The sequence below is a fragment of the Andrena cerasifolii genome, chromosome 3 (assembly GCF_050908995.1).
Source record: "Andrena cerasifolii isolate SP2316 chromosome 3, iyAndCera1_principal, whole genome shotgun sequence".
NCBI lineage: Eukaryota > Metazoa > Arthropoda > Insecta > Hymenoptera > Andrenidae > Andrena > Andrena cerasifolii.
In genome coordinates this window covers 5,263,391-5,290,707 of record NC_135120.1, presented here as the reverse complement: position 1 = coordinate 5,290,707, position 27,317 = coordinate 5,263,391, and the positions used below count along the sequence as shown (strand labels likewise).

The window sequence follows — 27,317 nt, the reverse complement described above, 5'->3', positions numbered from 1 at the left end:
GACAAAAGAGTCACACGTAGTTGCCGTCGACTACGAAAGAGATAAAGCATGATACTTTGTCTCGCTTCGTCGTTCACGTACATCGTACGCTCCAGAGTTGGGCAAAAGTTTATCTAAATAAAAATCTCAAATAACGAATAAAAAATAAATAATTTGTATTCGTTATTCGAGACTCGAATAATCGAAGTTACATTTATTCGAAGAGCAACGAATAAGTAATTGTATTCGATGAGAATTTATTCAACGAATAAAGATAATTTTTTTTTGGATGAGAATTTATTCGATGAATGAAGATAATTTTTTTATTGGATGAGAATTTATTCGATGAATGAAGATAATTTTTTTATTGGATGATGAATTTATTCGACGAACAAGGATAACTTTTTATTCGATGAGAATTTATTCGACAAATAACGATCATTTTTTATTCGAAGGTTTTATTCGACAAATAACGATAATTTTTTATTTTAAGGTTTTATTCGAATAAATGCGTCGAATAAATTTTTCATCCGCAGCATTTATCTTTGCGAAGCCCTCGAATAAAGCCACGAATAACTTTCGTTGAGCGTGTTTATTCGAGTCGCCGAAGGTCGAGTCCGGCCGAGTGGCGAGCGCCGAACATAAGGACCGGCGACGGCGACTTGGGGTCTTGGTGACTCACCAAGTTTCGACGCTGACGAAAGTTAAAAAATTATTCGACGCATTTATTCGAATAAAACCTTCGAATAAAAAATTATCGTTATTCGTCAAATAAATTCTCGTCGGATAAAAAAGTTACCTTTATTCGTCGAATAAATTCTCATCCAGTAAAAAATTATCTTCATTCGTCGAATAAATTCTCATCCAATAAAATGTTTATGCAATTACATGTAAATATTGTTACATTTTTCAATATAAATTATCTTCAGCATTACAATGTCTGTACAGTATTTATTCGCGAGGAACTCTGACTCGCTCTCGTGCCACCTCGCTCTCGCCTTCGGTAAGAAAGAAGCGAGAAACGACCGCTCGGAATCGTGTCCCGTCTATGTACTCAAAGTGGTGGGGATGCTTCGCTGCATATGTACGTACCTCACGGACACCAATTCTCACCGCGCGACGAGTAGGCGTAGCCCGAGAGAAAGCGAGAACGTAGAGTAAAGGAGCACCGAGGCAGGCAAGCGGTGTGGTGGGAGAATACCCCTCACGAAGCTCACCGGCCAATATATATGAAATGGACTTTAGCCGCACGGCTGGGAGATTCCGCCATCATGGCGGAAAACAGACACTCATCGCACTGTGTTGCGTCTCGAGTAGCCTAATGTCGTGTTCAGATATATTGGCCGGTGAGTTTCGTGAGGGGTATTCTCCCACCACACCACTTGCCTGCTCGGTGCTCCTTTTCTCAACGTTCTCACTCTCTCTCGAGCTAGGCCTGCTCGTCGCGCGGTGGGGATTCGGTGCCCGTGAGATACGTATTGGGATCTGACATTCGTCACCATGACATCTGGTGGCGAAAAGTAGAAGCGCTCGATGGGTACACATCAATCCCTGCCTGTTCTCATGCCGTTGCAAAAATTTCGCTGAACAGGATTTGAACCTGCCCAATCACAACTACTTTACATAGAAAGGAACATTTTCGCAAAAAACTACATTACCGCATATACAACGCATTAATCTTGTACACATATCGGCGCCATCTTGGTTAGGCTCCGCCCCCATGTCAGATCCCAAAACACGCAGCGAAGCATCACCTCCACTTTCTTGTTTCTTTCTTGTTCTCGTTCCATCTCACTCTCGCCTTCGCAGAACAGGAGCGAGTCAAATGCGGTGGGGATACCGCCAAGCTCCTAACGTGTAGGCCAAATCGAGTTCTTAACGTAGAAATACATACATCAGAATAGGTGTGCGTTAGGTCTGAAAAAATTCAGGAGCTGATTGGTTAGAACATTGATTCTTTCTCGATAGTTTCATCTCGTGTTGGTTTACGCATATCTTCATAGCGCACACAACTACTACGCTAAGAATAAACCCGTTACCCCACCATACCCTTTGGGGGCCCAGCAACTTCAACTGCCAATCCACGATCGTCAGGTGGTGGTGGCTGATTTCTCCTCGCGCGCTGCTCGCGAAACCGAACTCACCGGCCAATATATATGAAATGGACTTTAGTATTCCTATAAACTTCCATATCTTAATCACGTTTTAATTAATTTGATGCAGCCGAACAGTTGAGGCTCACAGTAACGGTAGATGATTATTTGGATAAGCTGGTGGAATACTGTATTATGAAGCTGTACTGCATTACCACGGTGAAGGAAACCAGGCAAACCTGGGCCGACGAGGATGACTTCCAGGTCCTAAAACCAAACATCGTGATCAAGGTAAAATCATAGACTGGCACTACAGCAAGGAGACAAGGCTTTACAAACGTGGTTTTGTACGATTCCATTTTGAGTTATAGTTGATTTGTTACTTCAGAAATAAATATGAATTTTAATAGGCCTTATATTCAGTTTTCGTTTTCTTCATTTTATTTTCTTAAACTTTCAATCTCTTTTCTATGTTTCAAATTTGAAATTCAATAAATCCATTTTAATAAAAGGAACAAAATTAATTTAAATTGACTATTCATCAGTTGAAACTACTGTTAAATAAATTACATAAACGCGTGCCTTTAAAAACACAGTGCGATGGTTAAAATGAAACATTTTCTTAGATCGATGACGAACCCATGGTTGGAAAACCATCGACGATCACGCTCAGTTTTAAGAATCCCTTGAAGAGGGCACTGACGGAGTGCAGATTCAATTACGCCGGGCCAGGACTTTCAAAGAACAAGACGTTGATGTTCAGGGACGTCGAACCAGAAGAGGAGGTCTACGTGGAACATCAATTAGTCCCACAAAAGTCTGGACAACAGAAGATCATTGCCACTTTTACCTCGAAGCAGCTGGTGGACATTACAGGATCTGCTGCCATCGACGTCCTTGATGAGGATGAGTGAAAATCTTCGGAAACCATCAGGATTGTACTGGGTGTAAAGAAATTATTTGTTCAGGCTTTCAGTGCTGAATCTATACATCTGGATCGGTAAACTTTTATTTTAAAATGTCGTAAACCAACCCTTTGGCCAGGAAACATTGTTAAAGATTTCACAAAGCTGGCTCGAACCACGAGTTTATATGGCTGGGCTTCACGCGTATGCGCGCACACAAACCCTTGCAGTTCTTCCAAAACCCACGCAACGGTTACCAAGATAACACACCTTTACAGCCCTTGGCTGTTGCCCGGGTCCCAGAACTTGAGGATGTATTTGCACCCTAAAGGGCAGCCTTGCCGTTGGGAGTAACAGATGGAGAACAGTTATTGGTACAAGGAACTCACTCACAAGGAGAGTATCCGAAGTGTCCGCCTCCAATTACTTTGATTTTTGGATATGTTTTAGAGGACTGAAAAATAAAAAAACAGGTATCTTTTTAATTTGGCTTGTTTGCATGTTTGGGGGGGGGGTGAAACCACCCCTGAAAATTATAAGATTTTTCAGCTTTCGTCTCCGATTGTTTTAGCCAAAAACCAAAGCAATCGGAGGTGGGCACCACCTGTTCTCATGAAATTTGAGGGATGGTTTCACCCCCTAAACATGTAAACAGACCAAAATAAAAAGGCACCTGTTTCTTATTTTTCGGTACTCTAAAACATATCCAAGAACCAAAGCAATGAGCAAGATTACTGCAACTTTTTCCCACCCGTGACGCCACCAGCACACGTGTAAAACAATATGTAACTACCCACTTCATACATTCCACAAATGAAAAATTCGCGCGCAAACCATTCACACAGGCGCACTCAGGCAAAACCGTAGTACATGCGCTAGTGGCGCCCTCTACGTCGAGTCTTGCGTCATCTTCCCCATTGGAGATCTGAAAATCTTATAACTTTGAGGGGTGGTTTCACCCCATAAATATGAAAACGGGCCGCTATAAAAAAACACGTATATCTTATTTTTCGGTCCGCCAAAATATATCGAAAATTCAAAGTAATCGGAGGCGGACACCTGGGATACTCTCCTTGTCAGTGGCGTAGTAGGGAGTAGTAGAGGGGAAATCCTCACATGCTGTGCACAAGTCGTATTAGTATACATATACATATACCTATAGCTCTATACATACGAGGATTCCCCCTCCAATACTCCCTACCACGACACGGATTCTACTTGCAATATCTGTTGCCCCTCTACTACTACCTACTACATCATATGAGGTGCTTTTCTGACAACCCTGGCTGTGGTTAGCAACGTAACAGCTCCGCGTTCGGTTCTGACCCGGATCCCGAAACGCAAGTAGGTATTCGGCTCCCATCTGGGCACCTCTTCTACGTACGTGTAGTTGTACAACTTTACACAATCAAATCGTTGTGAAATTTTTAACAATGTTTCCTGGCCAAATGGTTCATTTACGACATTTTAAAACAAAATTTGACATTAGTATTGAATGCTATAAACAATTTTGCAGGCGGATTTTTTAACAAATGTCCCCGATCCAGATGTGTAGATACATCTCTGAAAGCCACGACAAATAATTTATTTACACTCTGTAGCACATTCTAATTTTTGATTCCGTACAAAACTTCATCCGATTGAATGTGCACCGAACGCGTGTACTGACTCATCGCAATTCACAGTCACAGAAGTGCATACCTATCCCTTTTTCGGTCGATGACGAACACACAGTTAAAAACATCTTACTTAATGTTGCGTCGCTTCTAGACAAAGGTTGAGGTCATACCGTAGATGTGTCATTGCGTAATCGAAGAGCATAGTGGCAAGCTAAAAATAACTAAGAACACGTAAGTTCTTATAGGTACATTTGCACGTGCAATGAGTGAAAATAATGCACCAAGGATGTTAAGATATTTATCACCATTTTCGTTACATTGACGTACTAAGTTGTCAGATAATTTTACATTTTTTAATATTTCCTGAAAAATTACATGTTTTTTTTATAGAATTTTGATACGATTGAATGTTGCTTTGCTTATTTTTAATTATGTTATAAATGGTTTAATTTATTAGAAAAGTTTATTTCATTGTTGGTAATTTTTGCATTTAAGTGGTCAAACTTTTATAAGCGTTTCTTTTTTTAAATATAAGTCGAAATTTCAACTGCAGATTATTCTCAGCCGCGTTATCTTAGAATATGTTACTATGTATGAATATTATTATAAATATACTAGAATATTCAATTTTCATCAAATACGTTAATATTATAATATTATAACAATATTATTATGCGTGAAGAAAAATTCAAATGTTTTATATAATAGTACAAAATATTTCCGAAATCTTGTAACGATAAGTTTGAATAAACATCCATATTCTATCGATCCAATCTTCTAGTCGCTGCATTAAATTTTTATCAGTTACCAATCACTCCAATACAATGTCACGTAAACTTTGTCTACGAAGATAAAATTGCAAAGTGTATTTGCTTAAGGCTTAAGTAAGGGGAAAAGACCGTATAAATCAAACGAAAAATAGAAACAATTTTTTTTTCATAAATCGCTTCTAAAACATTTAAAAAATATATTCTTAAAGTTATAGGCCAAAATTCAACTCCGTATCGATACTATAGCCTGGTGAGTCAGCGCGCATCCAATCGCCGAGCATAGGTACCTAAAACGCATTTTAAGCGCGTTTTTCTCGAAACCACGTTTTCAAAATTGGCGCCGGGGATAACTCAAAGACTATTTGACCAATCAGCTTCAAATTTTGCACACTTTTAGTTTATAATATTCCTGAGAATATGAACTACGAGGTTTAACCAAATTATTAATTTTAACCACTGTTTTTAAACAAATCAAATTTTTTGCGAAAATCACACCTAATTATTTGAAATTCGGCCATTTTTAAAATATGCAATTTTTTTACACCATTTGTGGTTCACATTCTTGCAATTGGCACATAAATTGAAAAAAAAATATTGGTCTGTTTCACATAACTACCAGAGTGGCTGTAACCGGCGCCGTTTTGCATCTCGAAAAAAACCTATTTCAGATATTGCTCTATTTCTTTTGTATTTATTATAATTTTACTGTCATAAACATTTTTTTACTTGTTATAATGTTAAATAAAATACCTTTAAAGTTCCGAAAGGATTAGCGCATTAGTATCTTTGCAAAAAAATCCTAAAAATTGATACAAAAATAAGCAGTTTATACGGGCTTCTCCCCCTAACTGGTTATGAGATTCACCTAACAATTTCAATATTACTGATCGTTCTCAAATTAATCTAAATATGTGTATCTAGGTCAGGGTTGACTAACTGGTGGCTCGCGAGCCACCGGGGGCACCCCCGCCTTGCTGCCACGCTGAACGGCCCCTCTCCATACCGACCAAACTCTGACGATCGCAGTCGATTCCTCCTTCTTTCCTTCTCTTCTTGACTGCGATCGTCAGAGCCTGGGAGGTATGGAGGGGGCCTTTCAGCGTGGCAGCAAGGCGGAGATACCCTCGGTGGCTCGCGAGCCACCAGTTAGTCAACCCTGATCTAGGTCTTGGAATATTATTTCAAAATTATTAACCAAAGCAAATAAATTAAAAAGGGTCTCACTTATATACAATAGACATATACATTTACAGTATACCTAGAAAATTTATATTGCAGCCTTCCATCTAAACATTGAATAATTCAGATAACCACACATCTTTATTCAACAAGAAAGTACGAACACGGAATACAAAGCTAACAATGCACCAGGACTTTTATGAATACAAATGAATAAGACAAGATATAAATCTAATAGAGCACATAAATAAACAGCAGAACTTTACACAAGGAAAATACAAATCACAAGATAATGTCGCAGGTGATTGTAACCTGTAAACACCAGAACACAATGCAGCACATGATACCATAAACAAGAGGCAGCAAATTTTCTCTTGAGAACATTGAAAACTCACCCTGCCTTTGCACTCTTCCCCCTTTCATGTCTCTACTACCAAACCTCGGACATGTGGGGTTCGAGATTTTTTTAACACAGCGTGTATGCTCCAGCTTTACGTTTTCCGTTTGGCGAACCAAGAATTCCATTACAGATTTCACGTCCTTCAGCGTGACGTTGCTAAAAGATTTCTTCGAAATTTTTGGCTCGATCGCTTCAAAGATATTCCCACTGCACGGAGTACTGATACTTGGCATCGAAACAGATTTAGAAATTTCGTCTTTAGATTCGTTGTGAACAACAAGAGGTTCTTTGCTCGAAGCAGTCCCAACTTCCGTACACCTCAGAACCTTCAACACTTCCGCGACGCCGTTGCCATCGAAGTGCTCCCAGTGCTTTGTAGTAATACCACTAACACTACTCTGTTTGGACAGGTATTTTAATGTCCTTTTGCGCATTTCTATATTTTTCCTCGCTGTTCTCTGCCGTTTCTTCTGCTTCTCAAGTTTCTTCAACTTCCTTCTCAAACTTCGTTTATACAAGTCGAATGCTCGGTACACGTTGCAGGCGCGAATAACAGCGACCTGGAAGGCTGCTAACATTTCATTGGAAACAACTTTAGTAGAAAGCTCATGCGACTCTTCGTGTGTCACTGTCTCATTGCGAACGCAGTTTTCTGAACAAACCGAGGACACATCTGGGGAGCTGAATGACGCAGCCGCATTTGATTTGACAAAACACAGTTCGCACACTTCATCGTTTCTTTTAATAGTCGTCAACGACCCATCGTTACATTCATACATTTGGTTCGACAATTTGTTAGACGCATGATGGTAACTGTTCGTGGAATTTTGATCGTCCTTACTTAGCTTTCTTTCGGTACATTCTTCGTTGCATATGTAAATCGACATTTCAGGAGAATTATCATAATTTTCACGCACATATTCCTGCACGTTTTTCGTAGAGCCATTTTGAATAGGATCGACGTGATCAGTTCCTACCGACTTAGAAGCATAAGATACTTGCACAGTTTCCGTGAAACTGTCACTAATCAGAAGTGTCTCCGTTATCACAGAAGCATCTCTGTTTCTGTTTGTCAAATTATTAATTTCTTCGGGTAATGTCATTTCTGTTTGTGTCTCTGTGGTTTTCTGCTGCACTGGCGTCAAAATGTCCCGCTCAAAGTTAGTCTGCAAGCTCTTTGTGAACTTCCACTGAAGCTCCGTCTGAGAAGAAGCATCGCTACTACAACTGATCGTGCACGTTGCAGCATCTTTTCTTTCCAGTGGAGGCTGCAATGCAGGGCAATTCGATGTATTATCAGTGTCCTCTCGATTCTCCTTACACTCGGCAGAGTCCTTTTTATGATTTCCAATGTTCCCCTTCAGCTTATCCTCGCGGTAACTCTCGTTTTGCAAGTTTTGAGCACTGGGAGGAGCATCGATTGAGTTTACACGCTTCTTCTTCAGGTACTTAAGAGTCTTCTGCTTCTCTTTCAAGCATCTTTCCGCCCTATCTACCAGATCGACGCGAACACCTTGGTCACAAAGAAATTCCTTTAGACTGCTCAAGGACATTGCGTGTGAATTCACTTTGGACCTTTCTTCTCTAACATCTGACGGATTCTTGGACTGTTGTTGATCTGGATTGCAATCGCCACTGCATGCTAGCCAATGAGCACACTTTCCGCATTTTTCGTTCTTCTGTTCCTGATGCGAAGTGCTCGAGGAAGAAATAGAGTTCAAGGAAGTCTGACAGTGTTTGGTGAGCTCGATATTAGCTATGGAATCTGAGCTGGAGCTCAAGTCCACCATGCAGCCTGCATTAGCTAGAATAACAGAACTGGAGTGGGCGTTTGGTTGGGAGATTTCAAGGTTGGCACTTCCTTCTACATCTACGACGTCTTCGTTGAGATTGGTAATGGGAAATGGAGGAACATCATTCGGCAACAGTGCTGAAGGCCTTTGTGCAAACTCTTCAATCGATTGAGGATTTTCGCGAACCATTTCACTTGCTTTAGGGCGATCTTTAACGAATTCACTCGGATCGATGTCCCTTGTTGGCTCTTCTTCGTTAATCTTCACATCCTCTTTGTCCAAAGTTGGCTCAGCCTGTAACTCGAAGTGAACAGAATTCGCGTCATTCTGAAATTGGTAACAACCCACCGGATTCCTAGTACTTTTCTCCCCCTTCTTCTCCATCGGCGTAGTCTTTATAATGTCTTCCAATACACGAAGGATTTTTGATTCCTTCGAGGTCTTTTGTCGAGCCATCTTCTCGTATGATGTCTTTTCACAATTCTTTGAGCTCGCAGATTCTGAATCATGTTGGAAATGATCCCTACGGCTTTTCGACGTAGCTTTTACTGTTCCTGATCTTGGTCCTGCTCTAGGACTAGTATTCACGCTTGCGTTGCTCCTTTTACTCCAGACTTTGGAATTGTCAACTTCCCGAGTAGGTAGAATATCTTTTACTGAATACGTTTCCATAAAGACTTTTTTCTTGGTTTCCACTGTCGTTCGTTCCTGCTTTGGCTCTCTGAAAGCAGAATTTTGAAATAATCACTCTATGTAGGCCTTAATTAAAATATCTGAGGTTTGGCGATAAATTGTAGATTTTATAATTATAGTTGCAGATTACACAGATCGACAGCTACCTGGACTGGTAACATTCAATAACCGTTTCTTATAGGTTTTCGTGCCCTGAAAACGAATGCGCAAACCGTTTGTCTCCATCACCCTCAGTTTTTGAGAAATTCGATTTTGAAAAAAAAACCTGCAAATTTTCAACTTTGAATATTTTTTGTGTCGAAACGGTAATACTTACTCGGTTGCTCGTTGCATGAAATTATTCTATGAACCCTCCCAAATACAACGATATACGTTATTATTACATTATGAACACTTAAATATGTTTAAACATCGATCAAAGGGAAAAGGACACCCATTTTTGAAGATATCTTTCAATTTATTTCCAAAACGAAGGGTCTAGGAGAAAATCTGACTATTCCACGCGATTTGGCAGACATTTTTCCATCGAAAAGCATCAACAGAAGTGGTAAGTCACGTTTTGTTTTCAAAACAGAAGCGAAATAGTTTGGCAAAACGTGCGGCGGCAACAGTGGATCGCGCGCCGCCGTTGACTACCACTGTCGCCGCCGCACGTTTTGCCAAACTATTTTGCTTCTGTTTTGAAAACAAAACGTGACTTACCACTTCTGTTGATGCTTTTCGATGGAAAAATGTCTGCCAAATCGCGTGGAATAGTCAGATTTTCTCCTAGACCCTTCGTTTTGGAAATAAATTGAAAGATATCTTTAAAAATGGGTGCATTTCGGGTGTCCTTTTCCTTTTGATCGATTCATAATGCAGTAATAACTTATATCGTTGTATTCGGGAGGGTTCATAGAATAATTTGACGCAATGAGCAACCGAATAAGTATTACCGTTTCGACACAAAATATGTTTAAAGTTGAAAATTTGCAGTTTTTTTTTTAATATCGAATTTCTCAAAAACCGAGGGTGATGGCGACAAACGGTTTGCGGATTCGTTCTCAGGGCATGAAAACCTATAAGAAACGGCAATTGAATGTTACAAGTCCGAAAAAAGTCAAATTTTGTCGAACTGTGTTATACGATTCTTTTTAGAACTAAGCAAATAGTCGGTCACACAAGGGGGATACTTATGGTGCTTATAAAAAACGCAACGAAAAACTGGGAAGATAGTAATAATCTCAATACACGAAATGTTTTAGAATCATAAGTTATGACGTAACTGACTAGCACAATTTATAAAAATGAAGAAAAAAGTTTTAACCCTTTCGCTACTACGGGCGACTATAGTCACTCTCCACAAAACGCCAGGTACCCATACAGCGCACTCCATTGCAGGAAGGTCGCATCAATGTAGCAGGAAGGTTCCGGTGCAGCACTGGAACTTTCCAGCTACATTGATGGAAGGTTCCAGGAAGGCTCCTATGTCCGTACCGAGGCAAAATTCCACGCAACCCCCAGGGAACCTTCCTGCAAGCTTCGGGCAACGGAATGTGCTGTATGGGTACATACGACGGGCGACTATAGTCGCTCGCTACAAGACCCATGTACATATGCCGGGCGACTATAGTCGCTCTCGACAAAACTTTTTTATTTTCTCAATCTCTTCAACACTCAATGACGTTCCGCGATTCATAGTAATGCAATAGTAATAATAATACAAAATATAATGGTTATAAGACTTTCAGTTTGAACTGCAGAGCTATTGTTGGGCGATTGTAGCTTCACTTACTGCGGATAATTGTTAACTGACAAGGGGAGGACACCATGACGTAGACACCGATTTTGATGAGCCTCGGCACGCTGGATCTATGTCGAAAATAAGTAAATAGGTGTCCGAGCGTTTCTGCCAATGGGCCTTAATAATAGAGATACTTACATGGAAATTATTAAAAATTTAATAGTGGCCGTGGGGTTTTTAATTTGTAAAAATGTTACACTACCCTGGCGCCCCCGGGGGATTCCCCTCTGAAGGAGTCGGGGTGCCTTTTGAAGATTTCCCCAAGTTAACAAAAAAAATTATAAAGTTTTTTTTTAACGTGGAGACATCTTCAAAAGGCACCCCGGCACCTCCAGAAGGGAATCTCCCGCGGACGCCAGGGTAGTATGGGATTTTTACCCACTAAAACCCCATGGCCACTATGAAATTTTTAATAATTTACATGTAAATATCTTTATTATTAAGGCCCATTGGCAGAAACGCTCGGATACCTATTTACTTATTTTCGACATAGATCCAGCGTGCCAAAGCTCATAAAAATCGGTGTCTACCTCATGGTGTCCTTCCCTTGTGAGTGCCATTAACCAAGTGAAAATACGTTTATGCAGAATGTATAAATATCTTGTTTTAAAGAAAAGTCCCTTTTCTTCCAAAAGCATGTCAAGGTGGCGGTGGTCAGGCGTAACGCTTAAGACTGTCTACGCGCAATGTGTTCACTTTTGGCGCGAGGTCCCGTTCAGTGGGGTTGCTCCGGCGGTGCGGGCCGCCGCACAGTGGTCCCAAATCGCCAAAAGCTGGCCAAAAATTCAATTTTTTATGTATATAGCAGCTTTATGCTATTATAACAGATTTGTTGTATATATATATATATATATATATATCAGTGCATCAAATGCCGCTTGAATTTCTTAAATATATTGATTGGTTATTGAGATATAGGCCGTCAAAGTTGACGAAATTTGGTGCTCCTTAATGTCTTGAAAATGGAAGCATGTTTAATGTGTCAGAGAAAGTGTATCTGAAAAGATCCATATGTGAAATAGTTTACCATTAAAGTAGGTGTTATAAACATAAACTTTCCACAGAAACAAAGTAAAATATCTTTGAATTTACCCTTGTAATTCCCTTCTCAATGTGTCATAAATCCAAGTCATGTTTTAATAAAACGGAAGGAAAACAAAGACGAGTGTCACCGAGTGTCACGCTGTAACAAGTTTCTTGATATAAAGTAACATGTCAAGTATCATATCCAATTGAGAAAATTTGTGGTTTTTTAAGATATTTAAATTTAAAGTGCCAAGTGTATTTAGTATATGAATAAAACAGCATTCGTTATTTCAAACAACAACTTACAATTCATAGTTTTCTTTTATTATTTTCGGCAATATACTTGAACTACGTGACCTACTAAACACAGAAATGTTGAGTTTTTTTCACTAGAATCGGAAAAAATAAAATTGTCACAATAATTTTTAAAAAAGTTTTGAAATCAACGTCGTCATATTAAACTCGACATTCTAATTATATCGTTTTAATCAAGAATCGGAAAATAATCAATTTTCACAAAAATTAACTTAAAAACAACGTTTATACCAGGGATATCAGATCCGCCATTTGGTTTTTTGCAATTTTGATTTCAAATTCGTAATCAGCGACCTCGGAAACTGTAGGGTACCAAGTTTAGACCAAATCTGGTAAGTTTCTGATATACGTGTCCGCCATATTGGATTCACCATTTTGTTTTAAAAATTTTGAATATCAAATTCGTAATCAGCGACCCCAAAAACCCCAGAGCACCGATTACTGACTAAATTGTAGTACGTTTTGAGAGGTTTGCCGCCTTTTATCGATTTGGAACCACTGTGCGCCGTAGCCAAAGGGTTATTAGACTACAGCTGAGTAGCAGGAACGAAAGGTTTTCAAGATATTCAGCCTCTCATTACGTAGGTTAGCTAAGTTCTTTGTACAATTATATATATAACGAATCATTGCATATCTTGACGGTCCAAAGTATCAACAGTTTGTAAGTAATTGCATAATGAATATGTTTAAAGCATATAGGACAGTGTATAAGATACACTGAGGATGAGTAAGATAGAGCAACAGCGAGGAAGGAGGAGGATCGAATCTGAATACCCAAGAATAAATTATCCATTCACAAAAATGAAAATTAATTGTATCTTTCATTCAATTTTCACAAGAGCAATCCCAATAGATTGGCAAGGTTTTCTTAATGACAATGAAATGTATAAAAATATAAACCTCTACTTTTTACTGGTGGAAATGGTTACACGGAAGATGACTACATTGGCTACACTTGTGCAAGGGGGTCACTTATTCACTGTAAGTAAGAAAAGTGGTGGGTATGCTTCTTGTGTACACGACGTGTCTCGAAATAAGATCGGGGTTGCTTCTATCAAAATCCGAAGGGGACACATCGTAGGGTCACCCTGTAAGTCATAATCTCTAAAGGGTCCTACACATGTTGAGTGCCCAAAAATGTGGGCATTATATTTTATTAAATATTTAGTGTGTCAGAGAACAGGAGCCTGTGAACTGAACTGATGTTTCATGATTCCATCTCAATGTGTATGTTCGATTCTTGACAAAAATCTCAGACACATGCATCGCGATCTGTATCGATGCATGTATCTTATCCTTAACGGGCCAGATGGTATTTATTATTTATTAAGTAAGAACGTAATAGCTTTTTAAATGTATCTTTAAGAAGCACAGATTTATTCCGAAAGAAGGTGATGAAGAAGGTGTCTCTTTCGAGACAGAGAGTCTTTCCGGTTTGGCTTTATTGCCTTATCACATAGAATAAGTGAAACTGCGAATGAACGAGAGATGTTGGGGTCATTCCACGTAAAATCGGACACTTTTTTGAGTAACATTTCGGATGTGGCTGAAATTTCAATATGTTGTAGTCTTTAGGGATATATAAACATATCTCGAAGGATTTTTGACAATTTTGAAAAATGTCGATTTTACAGCTGTTTGAAGGTAAGTGCTAACTTTTTTCCAATAAATTATAACTATGGAAGTAGTAAACGGATGGAGATGCGGTTTACGGCGATTTGTAGAAAAGACATTGAAGTTTTAAGAAAAAATTATTTCAGTTTCAGAAACAAATTTTTTTACCATTTTTGTGCAATTATTTTAAACAAATGCAGTTTTTTAATAACGGGCGCGATTTTAAAAATCTGAAAAAAAAACAGAATATAGTTCTATCCTTCCCCTTCATGGTCTAATTGTCAAAAATATGGGCATTTTAAAATTGGCCTAGTAAAAATTGTCGAAAGTTGACGCTGCGTCGCTCAGCACCGCGGTACTCGCAGCGGCCAAGCAGCTATACCTGATATTCTTATACAGAATTCTCGAAAATGGTAAGTATTTGAAAAAAACTGAAGGAGGAAAACTTTTACTGTTTTTCATATCCAACATAATACGGTATCTCAATTTTTGGAGTTGGCAATATTTTCCTTGAAACGAGGGTGACTTTTAGTTTTTTAAATGGAATGTTATATATTTGATTACCCAATATGAAAGCGACTGTCAAGACAAATTCAACCATATGGTATACTATGACCTTGAAGGCCACACAACTATATTCTGTTTTTTCTCAGATTTTTAAAATCGCGCCCGTTGTTAAAAAACTGCATTTGTTTAAAATAATTGCACAAAAATGGTTTAAAAAAATTGTTTCTGAAACAGAAATAATTTTTTCTTAAAACTTCAATGTCTTTTCTACAAATTGCCGTAAACCTCATCTCCATCCGTTTACTACTTCCATAGTTATAATTTATTGAAAAAAAGTTAGCACTTACCTTCAAACAGCTGTAAAATCGACATTTTTCAAAATTGTCAAAAATCCTTCGAGATATGTTTATATATCCCTAAAGACTACAACATATTCAAATTTCAGCCACATCCGAAATGTTACTCCAAAAAGTGTCCGATTTCGCGTGGAATGTCCCGTTGACAATGAGTGCCCCTTTCGCTCATACATAGTCTGCTTCATTGTCCGCGGTAACAACAGAAGAACTGAAGGGGATAGCGATCATCTTATTTCGAGCCAGAAAACCCGTCCTTCTTACGAAGCACTACTGTATACATATACCTACAAAGATTTTACTATGTCAAGTTTATCTGTTCAGATACGTTAAGTCTATGAACGTTTTATGGCAGACTGTATGTAAATTAAAAAATTCGGCATCGAAAATTTGAAAACATCCGTCTTTAATCACCTACATGTTTGTACTCGATTATCTAACAAAATACTGCAGGCTAGAAATTCATATGTCGAACATCTAAAACAGGGGTGCACAGGGAGCCGTGTTTAGCGCCTAGCTGCGAGCAACCCGCCTGTCCCGTTGCTAAGGTCAGAATCGGTGAGGCGAACTGCAGTAGTGTACGTGCATTCGGTATGACTTGAACCCAGCTGTATACACTACTGCAGTTCTCCTCACCGATTCTAATCTTAGCAACGGGACAGGCGGGTTGCTCGCAGCTAGGCGCTAAAAACGGCTCCCTGTGCACCTCTGATCTAAAAAATGACAGGTCTGTTCCATAAATGTGAACTTGCGAATATTGTGATAATAAAATCAATAAAAGAAAATTACTTAATTTATGTTGTTAGTGTTGTCTTAAGGGTGTGACAAAGAAGGGATCAAAATAACACATGTAATTGAGGAACTATTGTTCCCTCCTCATTTCGTCCATTGGTAAAATGTTCTACTCCAAAACATGTTAGTGTAGGAATTATTAAAATTTAACAGAGATACGGCTCAAGTTTTCAATGTCGAATGCAGAAGGAATATTTCATCAAAAAACCTTACGCAAAGAAGTTGCAAATCCTCGCCGCACGGTTCCGATTATCGTCCACGTTTTTCTCGACATTGCAAAGATTCCTCTTCGTCGTAATATGGTCCAACGAATTTCCACGTTTGTTAGAACACGTCCTACAGTGAATTACAATAAATTAACACTTTGACTGGTGCAGGGTTTTGAAAATTGCTCCTTCATGGCTTAATTTGTTACTTAAGGTTAATTTTTATTGTTGCTGTGTACGCTCTGTTATTAGGCGTTAGAAATGGTAACAAATTTGTTGGAAAGACTTGTTTCTAACCCTAACAGTTATCAAGATATCATCACGATGAATCATCGTTTCACATCGCCTGAAACTGTGGAGGGTAGTTTCATCCCTTAAATTTGAATTTTGGAAAATTGGGGAAACTACACATTTGTGAGTTCTATGTTGCTCAGTTGGCTGACGAATGTTTAACAAAAACAATGGTAATTATTTACTTTAGCGATTCCTCACCGATTTTGATGAAATTTGGATATGTTGTAAAACTCCACATTTTGAACAACAATTTCCTATAGGGTAAAGTAGCCGAATATGAGACCCATTTCTTAAAAACATCATAACTCTTGACTGAGAACACTTTTATTAACCTTTCGTGGTCACACCCTCTTATAATCACAAAATGGTCACACGGGGTTGAATGTACCCCAGCGTCATTTTTTATGTTATCATTTTCGTATTTTTGAATCTTTTAACTTTTCAGTGATAATTGTACGTTCGTAATACTTATACAATCATTGTCTAATAGTCTTTTTCTAGAAATGTAAATTTTGATATCATAAAATTTGTAGTTGAAAATGAGCAATTTTCCACGGTTGTGGGAAAAAAGCGATTTGTAATTTTTTTTTTCTTGCGATAAATCCCCTTTGGAAGTCGTAAAGACACGACATTTTAACTCGAAAATTATTCTGGGGGTACACTATACCCCGTGTGATACACAGTTCGATACACATTTTAAAAGCAGAATATGTATTCTTTAGCAACTTACTGGAAAATACTATAACAAAAATTAGGTTTCTTCATAATAAAATAAAAACGAAAGTCATTCAAATACGCAGATAAAAAAAATGGGTTCCTAATATGAGACAAAGTATCAAAGTGTCGACATTTTCGTTTTCTCTCGCCCGTCCTCGGGTTCTCAATAATAATTGAAAATAATTTTGAATGTGAAGTGCACTTATGTTTATACTAAACCTAACCCAACACTAACCCAAATTATAACACCAAAGCAAGAAATTTAAAAAATATTTTTGCGAATATCTCGGAAACTAAGGCTGAGCGGCGGTAACATGTATAGGAAAAAGTTGCTCAGAACTTGCAGTTTTACAACATATCCAAATTTCATCAAAATCGGTAAGGAACCGGTAAAGTAAATAATTACCAAAACAATTATACTGTACAAGAGATATTTAAAAAAAAGTGACTTTTCTGAATATAGTGATGCTACTTCAGATGTTGCAACGTTTCTGCTTACATCATATAATTCCTCTTAAAAAGTCAAGCTACTTTTCCTTTTAACACGTTTTTTACTTAGATTCGTTTTCTACCCTGATAGCCAGATCTGGTTAGCAGAATCTGACGTCAGAACTGCAGCAGTCTGTGTCCGCATTTGGCTGCAGTCTGTGTCCGCATTTGGCTGCATTCTGATGTGCAGAGCCTGAGGTGCAGTGCCTGATGTCAGATGGACAGCAGATCGACAGCAGATTTCGCCGTCTGCTAGGCACAGCAACAGCGCCATCTGAGGTCCAGAATTACCAAGCAATTGCCTACAGATGGCGCTGTTGCTGTGCCTAGCAGACGGCAAAATCTGCTGTCGATCCGCTGTCGATCTGCTCTCCATCTGACATCAGTCACTGCACCTCAGGCTCTGCACATCAGAACGCAGCCAAATGCGGACACAGACTGCTGCAGTTCTGACGCCAGATTCTGCGCTCTCGTGCCAGACCCTGCTCCCAATCTGATGTCAGATTGGAGACAGATGGTTATCAGGGTAGTTATTTGACATAATAGGTTTCCAGCCCTGAACTTTAAAGGGCAGTTTCTTCTTGCCCTAAAATCCTGCGAAATTTCATCAAAACCTGAAGATGAAACTTCACGGTTGTTCATTAAAAAAAAAAAAACATAACTGTTATGTTTTCCTCTGTTTTATAAAGCACTCGGCCTTTTCATTAAAATTGCAGATTTCAATACAGTCTCAGAAAACAATTACTTTGAATTTTCGATTGGTTGAATCATTTTTTCCTTGGCATGCATCAACGGGCGAGGCTTTTGGGTGAACATTGTTACACTGCTTGAAGATGGAATTTTCACCGCTCCACCTGGCCTCCAAACCGGTTGCACATTGCTAGCGGTTCGACACCGTTGCCGAGAAATTGATTGCTTTGACTGATTAGCATTTGCATTTAATTGCGTTGGTTTCTTCACAATTCTTCCTTTTTCTGGGAGACGACTATTGTCATTCATTTTCTGTTCAACGAGATTAATTTGGGCGACATCTAGAAGTTTCTCTTTCTCTGTGCTAATCAAATTTAAAGGATTGAATATCTGAGTCTCGATGTGGTTCCCCTTTTTCGCCAAATTGGCTTTCATGATTTTCGATCGAACAACTCCCCTTCTTTGTCTGAAATTTTCCCAATTTCGTGTTAATGTTGTTATTAACCCTTTCGTTACGGCAGTCCGCACCGCTGGAGTGACGCCACTGAACGGGGCACCGCGCCGCAAAGTGTGCACGTCGGTAATCTTTGGTGTTCGCAGGTCGTCGCATGGGTGTCGACTATAGTCGGCATCCGTAATGAAAGGGTTAATATTCAAGAGGAATTAACTAGGAAAGTTATACATAGTAAAATATGGTACATGCATTAACTACCGCTACCGCGGGGCCACAAGCTTACAAGCATGCACTCTCCTTCATACAGGGAGACAAGATAATGAAGTTGATTTTGTTCTGACGATAGTTACATACTAGAGCTCTGCAACGGGCGGGTTTGGCTCACCCGGCCCACGACTGTTTCTCGTTGTACCCAACCCGCCCGCACTCGAATCGTCATTAGCCCTAAGGACCCCCGCCGGCGGTCCAGCCCACCCATACCCGCCCGATCCGCCCGTGCCCCCCCCCCCCCACCCCCTTTACTTACCCGAGACATTTCTCACGATTCACCCGATTTTCACTCTGACTTATTGTTAGTCTCGAATGGGGAGTCAAACCTTGACGATTCCTTTATTATTACTGTGTATTATAAAATACAAATAAATGTAAGAAACTAAATTTAGAGGCGCCAAACATTTTCATGCATGAGGGCGCCAACCGTCCTCGCCACCGGCGCTGTGAATCATAGACATATATAGACAGAGCGTAAGCTGAGGGGGGTGTAAGATTCGCGGTAAAGGGAGCGATACAGGCAAATCGGGTAACGCAGTGGTTATGTATACCGAATGCTTCCGAAGCTAACCCGCCGTCGGGCCGACGTGCCTGTATCTGACTTCTGCCTTTTCCCCTCGAAGCCTACCGTTCCCCTCGCCTATAGTCCCAGCTTCTGCTCCGTCTATATATGTCAGGAGTGTCGAACTTCCCCACTCCGAGAGCCGCACGAGTCGGGCCCCCGGGTCAGCCGGTTCCCCCACTTATTTTTCTCCAGGCGTTGCGCGGGACCCAGCAGGGAGAGAGTGCAAAACCCGGAGGAGAAATTCATCAGAGCGAAGTAGGTGTGGAGGGGGTCGTTCTCCTACGGCTCTACGGAGCAAGCGAATAGGAGAAGGAGCCACTGCGGCTCGCGAGCCACTAGTTCGACACCCCTGATATATGTCTATGCTGTAACTACAGACACGGACAGGTCGGATACGTCGCACGGCTAACAACAGTTTCGGGCTTGGCGGGCGGGTAGAAATGATCGCTAACCCGTCTTGCCCGACGCGGGTTGGGCTGGGTCGGGTGAGTCAAAAGACGATTGGGTAACGGGCGGGTTGACCCACGGTATACCCGCCCGTTGCAGAGCTCTATTAGATACGTGTATGCCGTTTAAGTAGGTAGGGTGGCTCATTGTCAGTGTAATATGCCACGTCAGTGAATATGCTACTTTTCAATAATTTCTTATTTAATTCAGAGATAATTGTGCCCTTCTTCCGTTCAGTATAGTGCAACCGACGGCACGACAATAGTTATTTGCGTTTATCTCCGTTTATTTTCAACAAATCGAAGTAAGTTATAAATATACTGTCTTGAGCTAATTCTATACTCTAACCAGAACGCGGATTATACATTTGAGTTAGTATTTGTAAAGTTAATCAATGGATTATGATGAATTTTATAGCCTCTCAAGCATCCACCAAAACCGCGTTCTTAGTGGAGAAATTTTCGATGCTTCTTTTGATGCCAATTGATTCGACTGATGCAGAAGATAACAACTTCTGTGCAATATGTGAACTCTATTATTACGATAAAGAGGGACATAGATGTGACTGGACAAGAATGGGTCCATGAAAACTGCATATTACAGATTGGGGACTATTTACTTTATAAGAAAGTTATGTTGTGAAAAATATTTTTACGTTTCACTGATTGCGAATGTTTTTGATTACTATTACCTTAAATAACTTAAAATATTGTTAATTTTCACGAATTTTAAATCGTTAGTTCCCAATCCAGAGCTTGTGTATTACCCACCACCTTGGGTAATATGCCGCTTTTGAAGACGTTTGTAATTTTAATTTTATCATTAAACCATAAGAGCTACATATCTATAATTATTGAACAATAAACATAGTTAATCATACGGCCATATAGTTTGATCGTTCTCCCTGTATCTGCTTACAAGGGGACCCTACACTTGTACCCCCGGGGATTTTAATGAAATTTTAGGGGATGAATCTGGAGGTCATCTGGATGACATTCTGTGAAATATTTTATGCCAATGAGCATTGTTTATGAACAGTCGATTTGTACCAGTTAAAAGCAGTTCACTTTAAGCATATTTCAAGATAGTGAGTTTAGTCAGTGCGTATAGCGCTTACTTCCCAACCAAACGGCACGGATTCAAATCCTGTCATCCTAATTTTTTTCCCTTTCTTTTAACTCTTATTTTGAATAATTAAATTTCATACTGCTTTGTTTCATAAATATTGTAATTTTTAACATAAATTTTATATATAAACATGATAAAAATACATAAATTTGTATACACGTACAAAAATAACTGGTACATACTTGTACTATAAAGACACTGTAAATTATACATTTAATATGAGATTTTTTCTTTTTTTTACAAATGTACGTATTTACGTATATATATATATACGTAATATATATATATATATATATATATATATATATATCGATATATAATAGGATAGATAGGTAGATAAATAGTGTGTAATAAACGGTGTAAAGTCACACAGACGTGTATATGTGTATTATAAAGAAAAAATTTCATATTAAATATAAAATTTACAGTGTCTTTATAGTACAAGTACGTACCAGTTGTGTTTGTACGTGTATAAAAAGTTATATATTTTTACCATGTATATATATATAGAATTATGTTGGAAAATTACAATATTTATGAAACAAAGCAGTATGAAATTTAATTAAAGGAAAGAGTTAAAAGAAAGGGAAAAATGTAAACTAGGATTTTGACAAGGGATTTGAACCCGTGCCGTTTGGTTGGGAAGTAAGCGCTATACTCATTCATCCAACTCACTTTCTTGAAATATATTTAAAGTGAACTGCTTTTAAGGTGCACATATCGATTGGTTATAAACAACGCTCATTGGCATAAAATATTTTGCAGAAGGTCATCCAGATGACCTCCAGATTCATCCCCTAAAATTTCATTAAAATCTCCGGGGGTACAGCTGTATAGTCCCCTTGTTAGTTGCGAGATATCACGTTTCAAAATTAACTGTGGCAGATTACACCGAGTCACCCTAATACTTTAATTACTTTGAACACGTGTAGTGTGACACGTATTTGAAAGAAACGACACGATTTAAGTTTTTTTTTTAAATATGCTTATCGAAAGAAACAAGATCAAAAACACCTTCAAAAATATACTTACTTAGTTCGAACAAGGGAAAGCTACAAGTGCACCCCCTCGGATTTATTCCATATTTTGGGATTTTGTAGCGTACTTCTTTAAATCATTTTTTTAGAGAATTAAGCTCCAACGCTCAAACGCTTGTTTATAATATTGGTTTAAAGCTTGGTTCAGACTGAAGAAATATATAAATAGAATTAGAAAGTCACCGAAATAAATCAGATTAAATAGAACTTAAATACAGAAACAAACTTTTATTAGTTCTTTAACAAGGAAAAAAAAATTGAATACGTCGGGAATCGAACCTGGGACCTCTTGTGCGGTAGACTACTTACATATACCTACATACAGGGTGAACGTTTTATCCTGCAACCCGCGCTCACGCGAACAGGTAAAATGACAACAGCGCCTCACGGACGCATTCCACGACAACTATGCACCGTCCCGGCGTTCGGAGAGCTACCAGCGACCGCTGGACAGCAGTGATGTCCGAGCGTCGAGAATTTTGGGATGGTCTCTTTCAAATTAACGTCGCAAAGAGCTATTTAGAATTTCCCGGCTCGGGTTGAAAAATTTGGGGCCTTTTTCGTATAACTGTTGAACTATAAATAATTTAAAATATTTTACATTTACTTAATTTTTTTTCTATCAATTTTTTAACCATAAGTGTTGTAAAAAACTTTTGCAAACTGTTTATTTGATACTGTATTTTAATGCTGTTTTAATGCTGTTTTTAAAATTCGTGGTGTTGGTAAACAGTAGGCTAATTGTTTCTGTATTATTACTTTCAGAAATTGAGAAATTAAATTTTTATTCAATTATGTGTTAGTTCTGCAGATCTCAGAATCTATTGTTCTGGTTTTCTTTTTTATGATTTTATCCTTAATGCAGTGCATACCTAGATCAGACGTAATGGAACGTGCCTTTAATTGTAGCGGTGTTTGAATTTTTTTTCTAGAATTTTCGTGTCTGAATGTTTTAGCTACTCAACGCCACGCCTATACCGGCTTCCGTTAATTTCGTTTTTTGGAATGATGCGCCATTATTGTGGCCTTTACACGCAGGTGGCGAAAAATCTCTCCGTACAAGGGTGTAGCGCCGCGGTCAACCCTGTCGTAGCCAAAATTTTTTAAATTGAGACGGGTACGAGATCAGTCGACATTATTTTCAAACCTCATTACCGTAAACTGGGGTGCGAGTGGTAAACCGACCATAAAAGCGGAGCGCGCGGCTCGATTACCTGGGGCCGGAAATTCCCAATAGCTGTTTGCGACGTTAATTTGTAAGAGACCATCCTAAATTTTTCGGAGGTCAGGCATCACTGCTGTCCAGGCCTGTGATGCCAGATCGGGGACGGGTTCCCTCGAGAATTTCCCCCACCTCGCGCACACTACGCCGGAGCTGCGTATCCGTGAGTTGGACTCCGAAGCGCCGAGCTCACGGACACGCTGCTCCGGCGTAGCATGCGCGAGGTGGGGGAAATTCTCGAGGGAACCCGTCCCCGATCTGGCATCACAGGTCCAGGCAGCTACAGTACTGTCTCGTTACGGGCTCGGTTTGGTGTACACGATACGGACTTTTCGCTATCCCCACCATTTCTGTCTCACTCTTGTCGGGCGATGGCGAGAGCGAGATGGAAAGAGAGCAAGCGAGAGGCACTGAAAGCGAGCGAGGACGGTTCGTGACAGACGACGTGTTGATGTTTTTTCTCGCTCCGGCTTTCGGACGCCTGACACTCCGTCCTTTGCGTGCGCGACGGGCGTGCACAGTGTTCCATCTCGCTCCCCCCTTCGGTCAGAAAGAAGCGAGAAACGAACACTCGGAATTAGGGCTCCGTTCACGATACGGGCTCAACGCCGGTCCCGACCAGCGAGCCGCTAACGAGACAATAGTGTAGCAGCTCTCCGCTGGGCCGGTGCATGGTTGTAAGTAGTGGAATGCGTTCGTGAGGCGCTGTTGCCATTTTACAAGTTCGCGCGAGCGCGGGTTGCAAGATAAAACGCTGACCCTGTACTTACATAATTACGTATAGTACCGTGCACTCCTTCTTCCAAACATATTGGCTTTCCCTGGCGTTGACAAACTTTAAAGAATATTATAAACAAACGGCTGAGCGTTGGGACTTAATTCTCTACAATATGATTTCAACTAGTGAACACTACAAAATCCTAAAGTACGAAAAAAATCCGAGGTGGCCGTTTGACTGCCTTCCCTGTAAGAACAGGAAGAGGGAAAGTAAAATAAAAGAATAAAGTGCAGCAAAAGTAAGATTGGCTTTAAACACAGAGTACTCGTTCCTCTGCACACTTGTTTGCATTTTCTGTTAAAATTACTTAGTATCATTAGCGGGCAACATGTTGGTTATACGTCGATTCATCAACTTATATTTTCGCGGTGTGTTTCCTCGGACGTTTTCCTTTTCCTCGTTATCAGCCATTCTATTCTTTATCAAGCTCGAGATGGTCTCGATTAAACAGGATATTTCATCCGTCCAGACACTCGAGGACGAAGCTACTTCGTCCGAAATCTGTTTCTATATTCGTCGTAAATAAATACCAACTTTCGTTAATTCGAAATGATTCCTTATTGGATGTTAAAGCTCACTCTTTTATTTAAATCCTGTTCTTGAGAAAATTTCGGCTGTGCACGGCTAATATGTCGTACTGTAACAGAGAAAGAAATAACAATGCGAGGAGGGTGAAAAGTTATGTATCTTAATCAAATGTGTGCGTAAGGGTGCACACCTTGTTCTTCTACAGCGAGTTTATTCTTATTCACTGCTTTCACCAACTGGACAACATACTTCGACAGAAGTTTGGTAATTTCTGATTCAGCCTTGAAGCTATCGTTGGAACCGTGAATGTAGCTCTTGCACCTGTTTAGCGTAACGTTTAGCTAAGTAACAAGAAAATAAAGAACCACTAACCGTTGACGAGTAAAATTAATTATGCGTTCCCCACACCTGGCAATAGTTTTGTCTAAAAGTTGCAACGTTATCACTGAACCGATAGAAGCAATCGGATCTGCGCCTCGTAGCTTCATCCGAATACACTCCATTTTCTGCCAATCGCAAGACAAGTGCGCGTGGATCTTCATTAAAACCTGGCATATCTTAATGTCCTCGTAATTAAACATAGTCCGTTCTGTTTCACATTTAGTTATTCCGCTCTTAGGATTTTTAATCTCGATCCTCGTCGTTTTCTTCTCAGGGACTCGATGCTGGCTTTCTTCCGTGTCGTCGACTTTAGACAAACGAGTATCCTCATCAGAAGAACCAATTTCACTGTCAGTGATTGCTTCCAGGTTGGCATTGTTCATCTCGTTTCGCTGCTTCGCGATAATTACCTGGATCTTCTTCTTCCTCAGCGATTCATTCTCTGAGCTTTTACTTCCAGATTTGGGTTTCTTTTCCTGCAGATTGATTACCGTGTCTTCCAGCGAGGGTGAATCACTTTCAGAGCTGCTGATGCCGGACCGTTTAGAATCCAGCGATTTCGAAAAGCCACTTTCGCTAGAACCTAAGGAGTCTCGATTAAGTAAATTACTATTCTCGTTAGACAAATCCGCATCTTGACTCTGCACTTTTTCGTCTCTCTTCTCGGCCCCTATCAGATCCTCGTTTTCAACGAACATCTTGACTGAAGCAACATCGTTCACAGGTTTCTTACAAGTTGACGACAGTGCTTCATCACTCTGCGTGTATGACTCGCCGAATCCTGACAGTGGAGAATTATTTCTGATCGTGGAAGAAGGGTGTACCTCTTTGGCGTGGCATCTCAAAGAACCCTTGGGTTCTTCAGACCTTGACAAGTAAATTTTCTCATCCGTTTTCTCCTGTTTTTTTCTTAAATTAGGTTCCCAACTCTTTTCAGAAGTCAAAGTAAAATTTAACTTTTTGTGGGCTTCGTATTGCTCTGTACCAGGTTCGAATGTGTTTCCCACGTCACTTAGATCATACAACTGCGTCGTTTGATTAGTTTTCGTAAGATCTACCTCAACTTTCACGCTGTTAGGATCTCGTCGATCTCGAGTCGGTTCGACTGAAGTCTCGTTATTCAGGAAGGTAGCAGCAGAAGCTTTGTAATCACTTTGCTGCATACATTTTGTGTCAGCATCCATAGCTAGTATTTCCTCTTTGATTTTACTTGATCTTATCCCAGGAAATGGGCAAATGCATTCTTCAAGAGTCGCAGACTCTGATGATTCACCGCCTTCTTTTGGAAAAGTTCTGATGGAGTCTCTCTCTCGGTTTATATTTGATAGCTGCCTACCAAAATCTAACGGACGATCCTTCTGAACAGAATAAATTTCTACTAACTCAAACGGACAACAGAAAAGAGAGTCACCGATGGCTCCGTCTTCCGCGCTCCGTGATGTATTCGAGGATGATTGATTTCTCTTCTTCTTATCAGAAGAAGAAATACGTTTTCTCCGTTTAATGGGAATCAAAGCTTCCAAATTAACATCACTCTCGCCACTTTCTTCTAACACGTTGTCATTTCCGTTTAAAGAATTCCCAGTGAGCGTTGAGAGACCATCTCTCTCAGAGTTAATGTTGGCGCCAGGGTGTTTGCGGCTCCTTAAGGCTTTCTTTTTTAAGTTCGTTTTCGAATGTACTTTTAATACAGCGGTACTTGCGGAGATATTGTTTCCTCGAAGGCAAGAAACGCTTGTTGACTTTACCGTTAATTGTATTTCACGCGCTTCGTTCCTTGGGCTCTTTCCCGGTGGAAGATTTTCATTCGACGAAACTGTTATCCTCACTGTGTCCTCTGGCGAAAGCTTAGAGCTCCCCTTGGAACTCTTCTGCCGCATTTCGTTCGCTGAGACCTTGAGATTTTCTGCGTGAAACTCATTTATCTCCGACAGTTTTTGGAGGAAACGTGCTTCTGAGCGTAAAGTTTCGTTGTACTTAATGTTGCCTGAATCGAACTTTATGAACGGAGACTTCAACCGCACGGAATTCATTGTCACGATGGTATTGCAACGTTACGTAAAGGACTCACAAAAAAGATAAATAGAACATTAAGAATTATTTTGTATTGGAGAGAACATAATTTCGACGTAAAAGGGGTTAAGGCAAATTTTGGAACGTCAGCATCATCTGTACTTTCACATGTTCTTCATAAGTGGCTAACTTTAAATGATCAAGAACATAAACGAAACGAATATTACCTTTACCTATTGAGCTATCAGTGCTTTTATCTTTGTCTAATCAGGAAGAT

The 27,317-nt window shown here is 39.7% G+C and overlaps 4 protein-coding genes across 7 annotated transcripts in view; 2 read left to right on the top strand and 2 right to left on the bottom strand.

Annotated features, from left to right (window-relative positions):
* Positions 1 to 5,315, top strand: part of LOC143366987 (hemocyte protein-glutamine gamma-glutamyltransferase) — a 32,458-nt gene extending 27,143 nt beyond the window's left edge. For 2 of the 3 annotated variants that reach the window (XM_076808541.1, XM_076808542.1), the window contains 3 exons: positions 2,203 to 2,363; positions 2,699 to 2,982; positions 4,494 to 5,315. In XM_076808541.1, the coding sequence (XP_076664656.1) occupies positions 2,203 to 2,363; positions 2,699 to 2,982; positions 4,494 to 4,506 (458 nt within the window). In that variant the 3' untranslated portion in view covers positions 4,507 to 5,315. Of the gene's footprint in view, positions 1 to 2,202; positions 2,364 to 2,698; positions 2,994 to 4,493 lie in introns of those variants that run through there. The other variant, XM_076808543.1, reaches the window with a different exon arrangement.
* A 1,318-nt stretch (positions 5,316 to 6,633) lies between these two features.
* Positions 6,634 to 18,577, bottom strand: LOC143366976 (uncharacterized). Of its 2 annotated transcripts, none has more exons than XM_076808509.1 (3): positions 18,273 to 18,577; positions 16,035 to 16,157; positions 6,634 to 9,459 (listed from the first exon to the last, which is right to left on the bottom strand). In XM_076808509.1, the coding sequence occupies exons 1-3, from the start codon at positions 18,524 to 18,526 to the stop codon at positions 6,828 to 6,830; spliced, it is 3,009 nt and encodes a 1,002-aa protein (XP_076664624.1). In that variant the 5' UTR covers positions 18,527 to 18,577; the 3' UTR covers positions 6,634 to 6,827. The 2 variants fall into 2 exon arrangements, with proteins under 2 accessions (XP_076664624.1, XP_076664625.1); XM_076808510.1 differs by lacking the exon at positions 18,273 to 18,577 and adding an exon at positions 17,538 to 17,557 and having other exon boundaries at positions 6,724 to 9,459.
* The window catches only part of Cpr28 (cuticular protein 28), a 181,653-nt gene continuing 171,028 nt past the window's right edge, over positions 16,693 to 27,317 (top strand). Inside the window, exon 1 of the mRNA XM_076808686.1 lies at positions 16,693 to 16,697. The gene's annotated coding sequence lies outside the window, so the exon portion shown is untranslated. The remainder of the gene's footprint in view (positions 16,698 to 27,317) is intronic.
* On the bottom strand, positions 24,676 to 27,269 carry LOC143367222 (uncharacterized). The gene is made up of 3 exons (XM_076808847.1): positions 25,055 to 27,269; positions 24,837 to 24,967; positions 24,676 to 24,755 (listed from the first exon to the last, which is right to left on the bottom strand). The coding sequence occupies exons 1-3, from the start codon at positions 27,058 to 27,060 to the stop codon at positions 24,676 to 24,678; spliced, it is 2,217 nt and encodes a 738-aa protein (XP_076664962.1). The 5' UTR covers positions 27,061 to 27,269.

What these genes read in the sequence shown, in the direction of transcription:
- LOC143367222 (XM_076808847.1), bottom strand. Translation starts at nt 27,060, where the DNA reads ATGAATTCCGTGCGGTTGAAGTCTCCGTTCATAAAGTTCGATTCAGGC. An exon ending in TTAGACAAAACTATTGCCAG is followed by an intron (nt 24,968 to 25,054) that starts GTGTGGGGAACG and finishes TACGCTAAACAG; the next exon opens with GTGCAAGAGCTACATTCACG. An exon ending in ACTCGCTGTAGAAGAACAAG is followed by an intron (nt 24,756 to 24,836) that starts GTGTGCACCCTT and finishes TCTCTGTTACAG; the next exon opens with TACGACATATTAGCCGTGCA.
- LOC143366976 (XM_076808509.1), bottom strand. Translation starts at nt 18,526, where the DNA reads ATGAATGACAATAGTCGTCTCCCAGAAAAAGGAAGAATTGTGAAGAAA. An exon ending in CAACCAATCGAAAATTCAAA is followed by an intron (nt 16,158 to 18,272) that starts GTAATTGTTTTC and finishes AATTCACTGTAG; the next exon opens with GACGTGTTCTAACAAACGTG. An exon ending in AGGATTTGCAACTTCTTTGC is followed by an intron (nt 9,460 to 16,034) that starts GTAAGGTTTTTT and finishes TTCTGCTTTCAG; the next exon opens with AGAGCCAAAGCAGGAACGAA.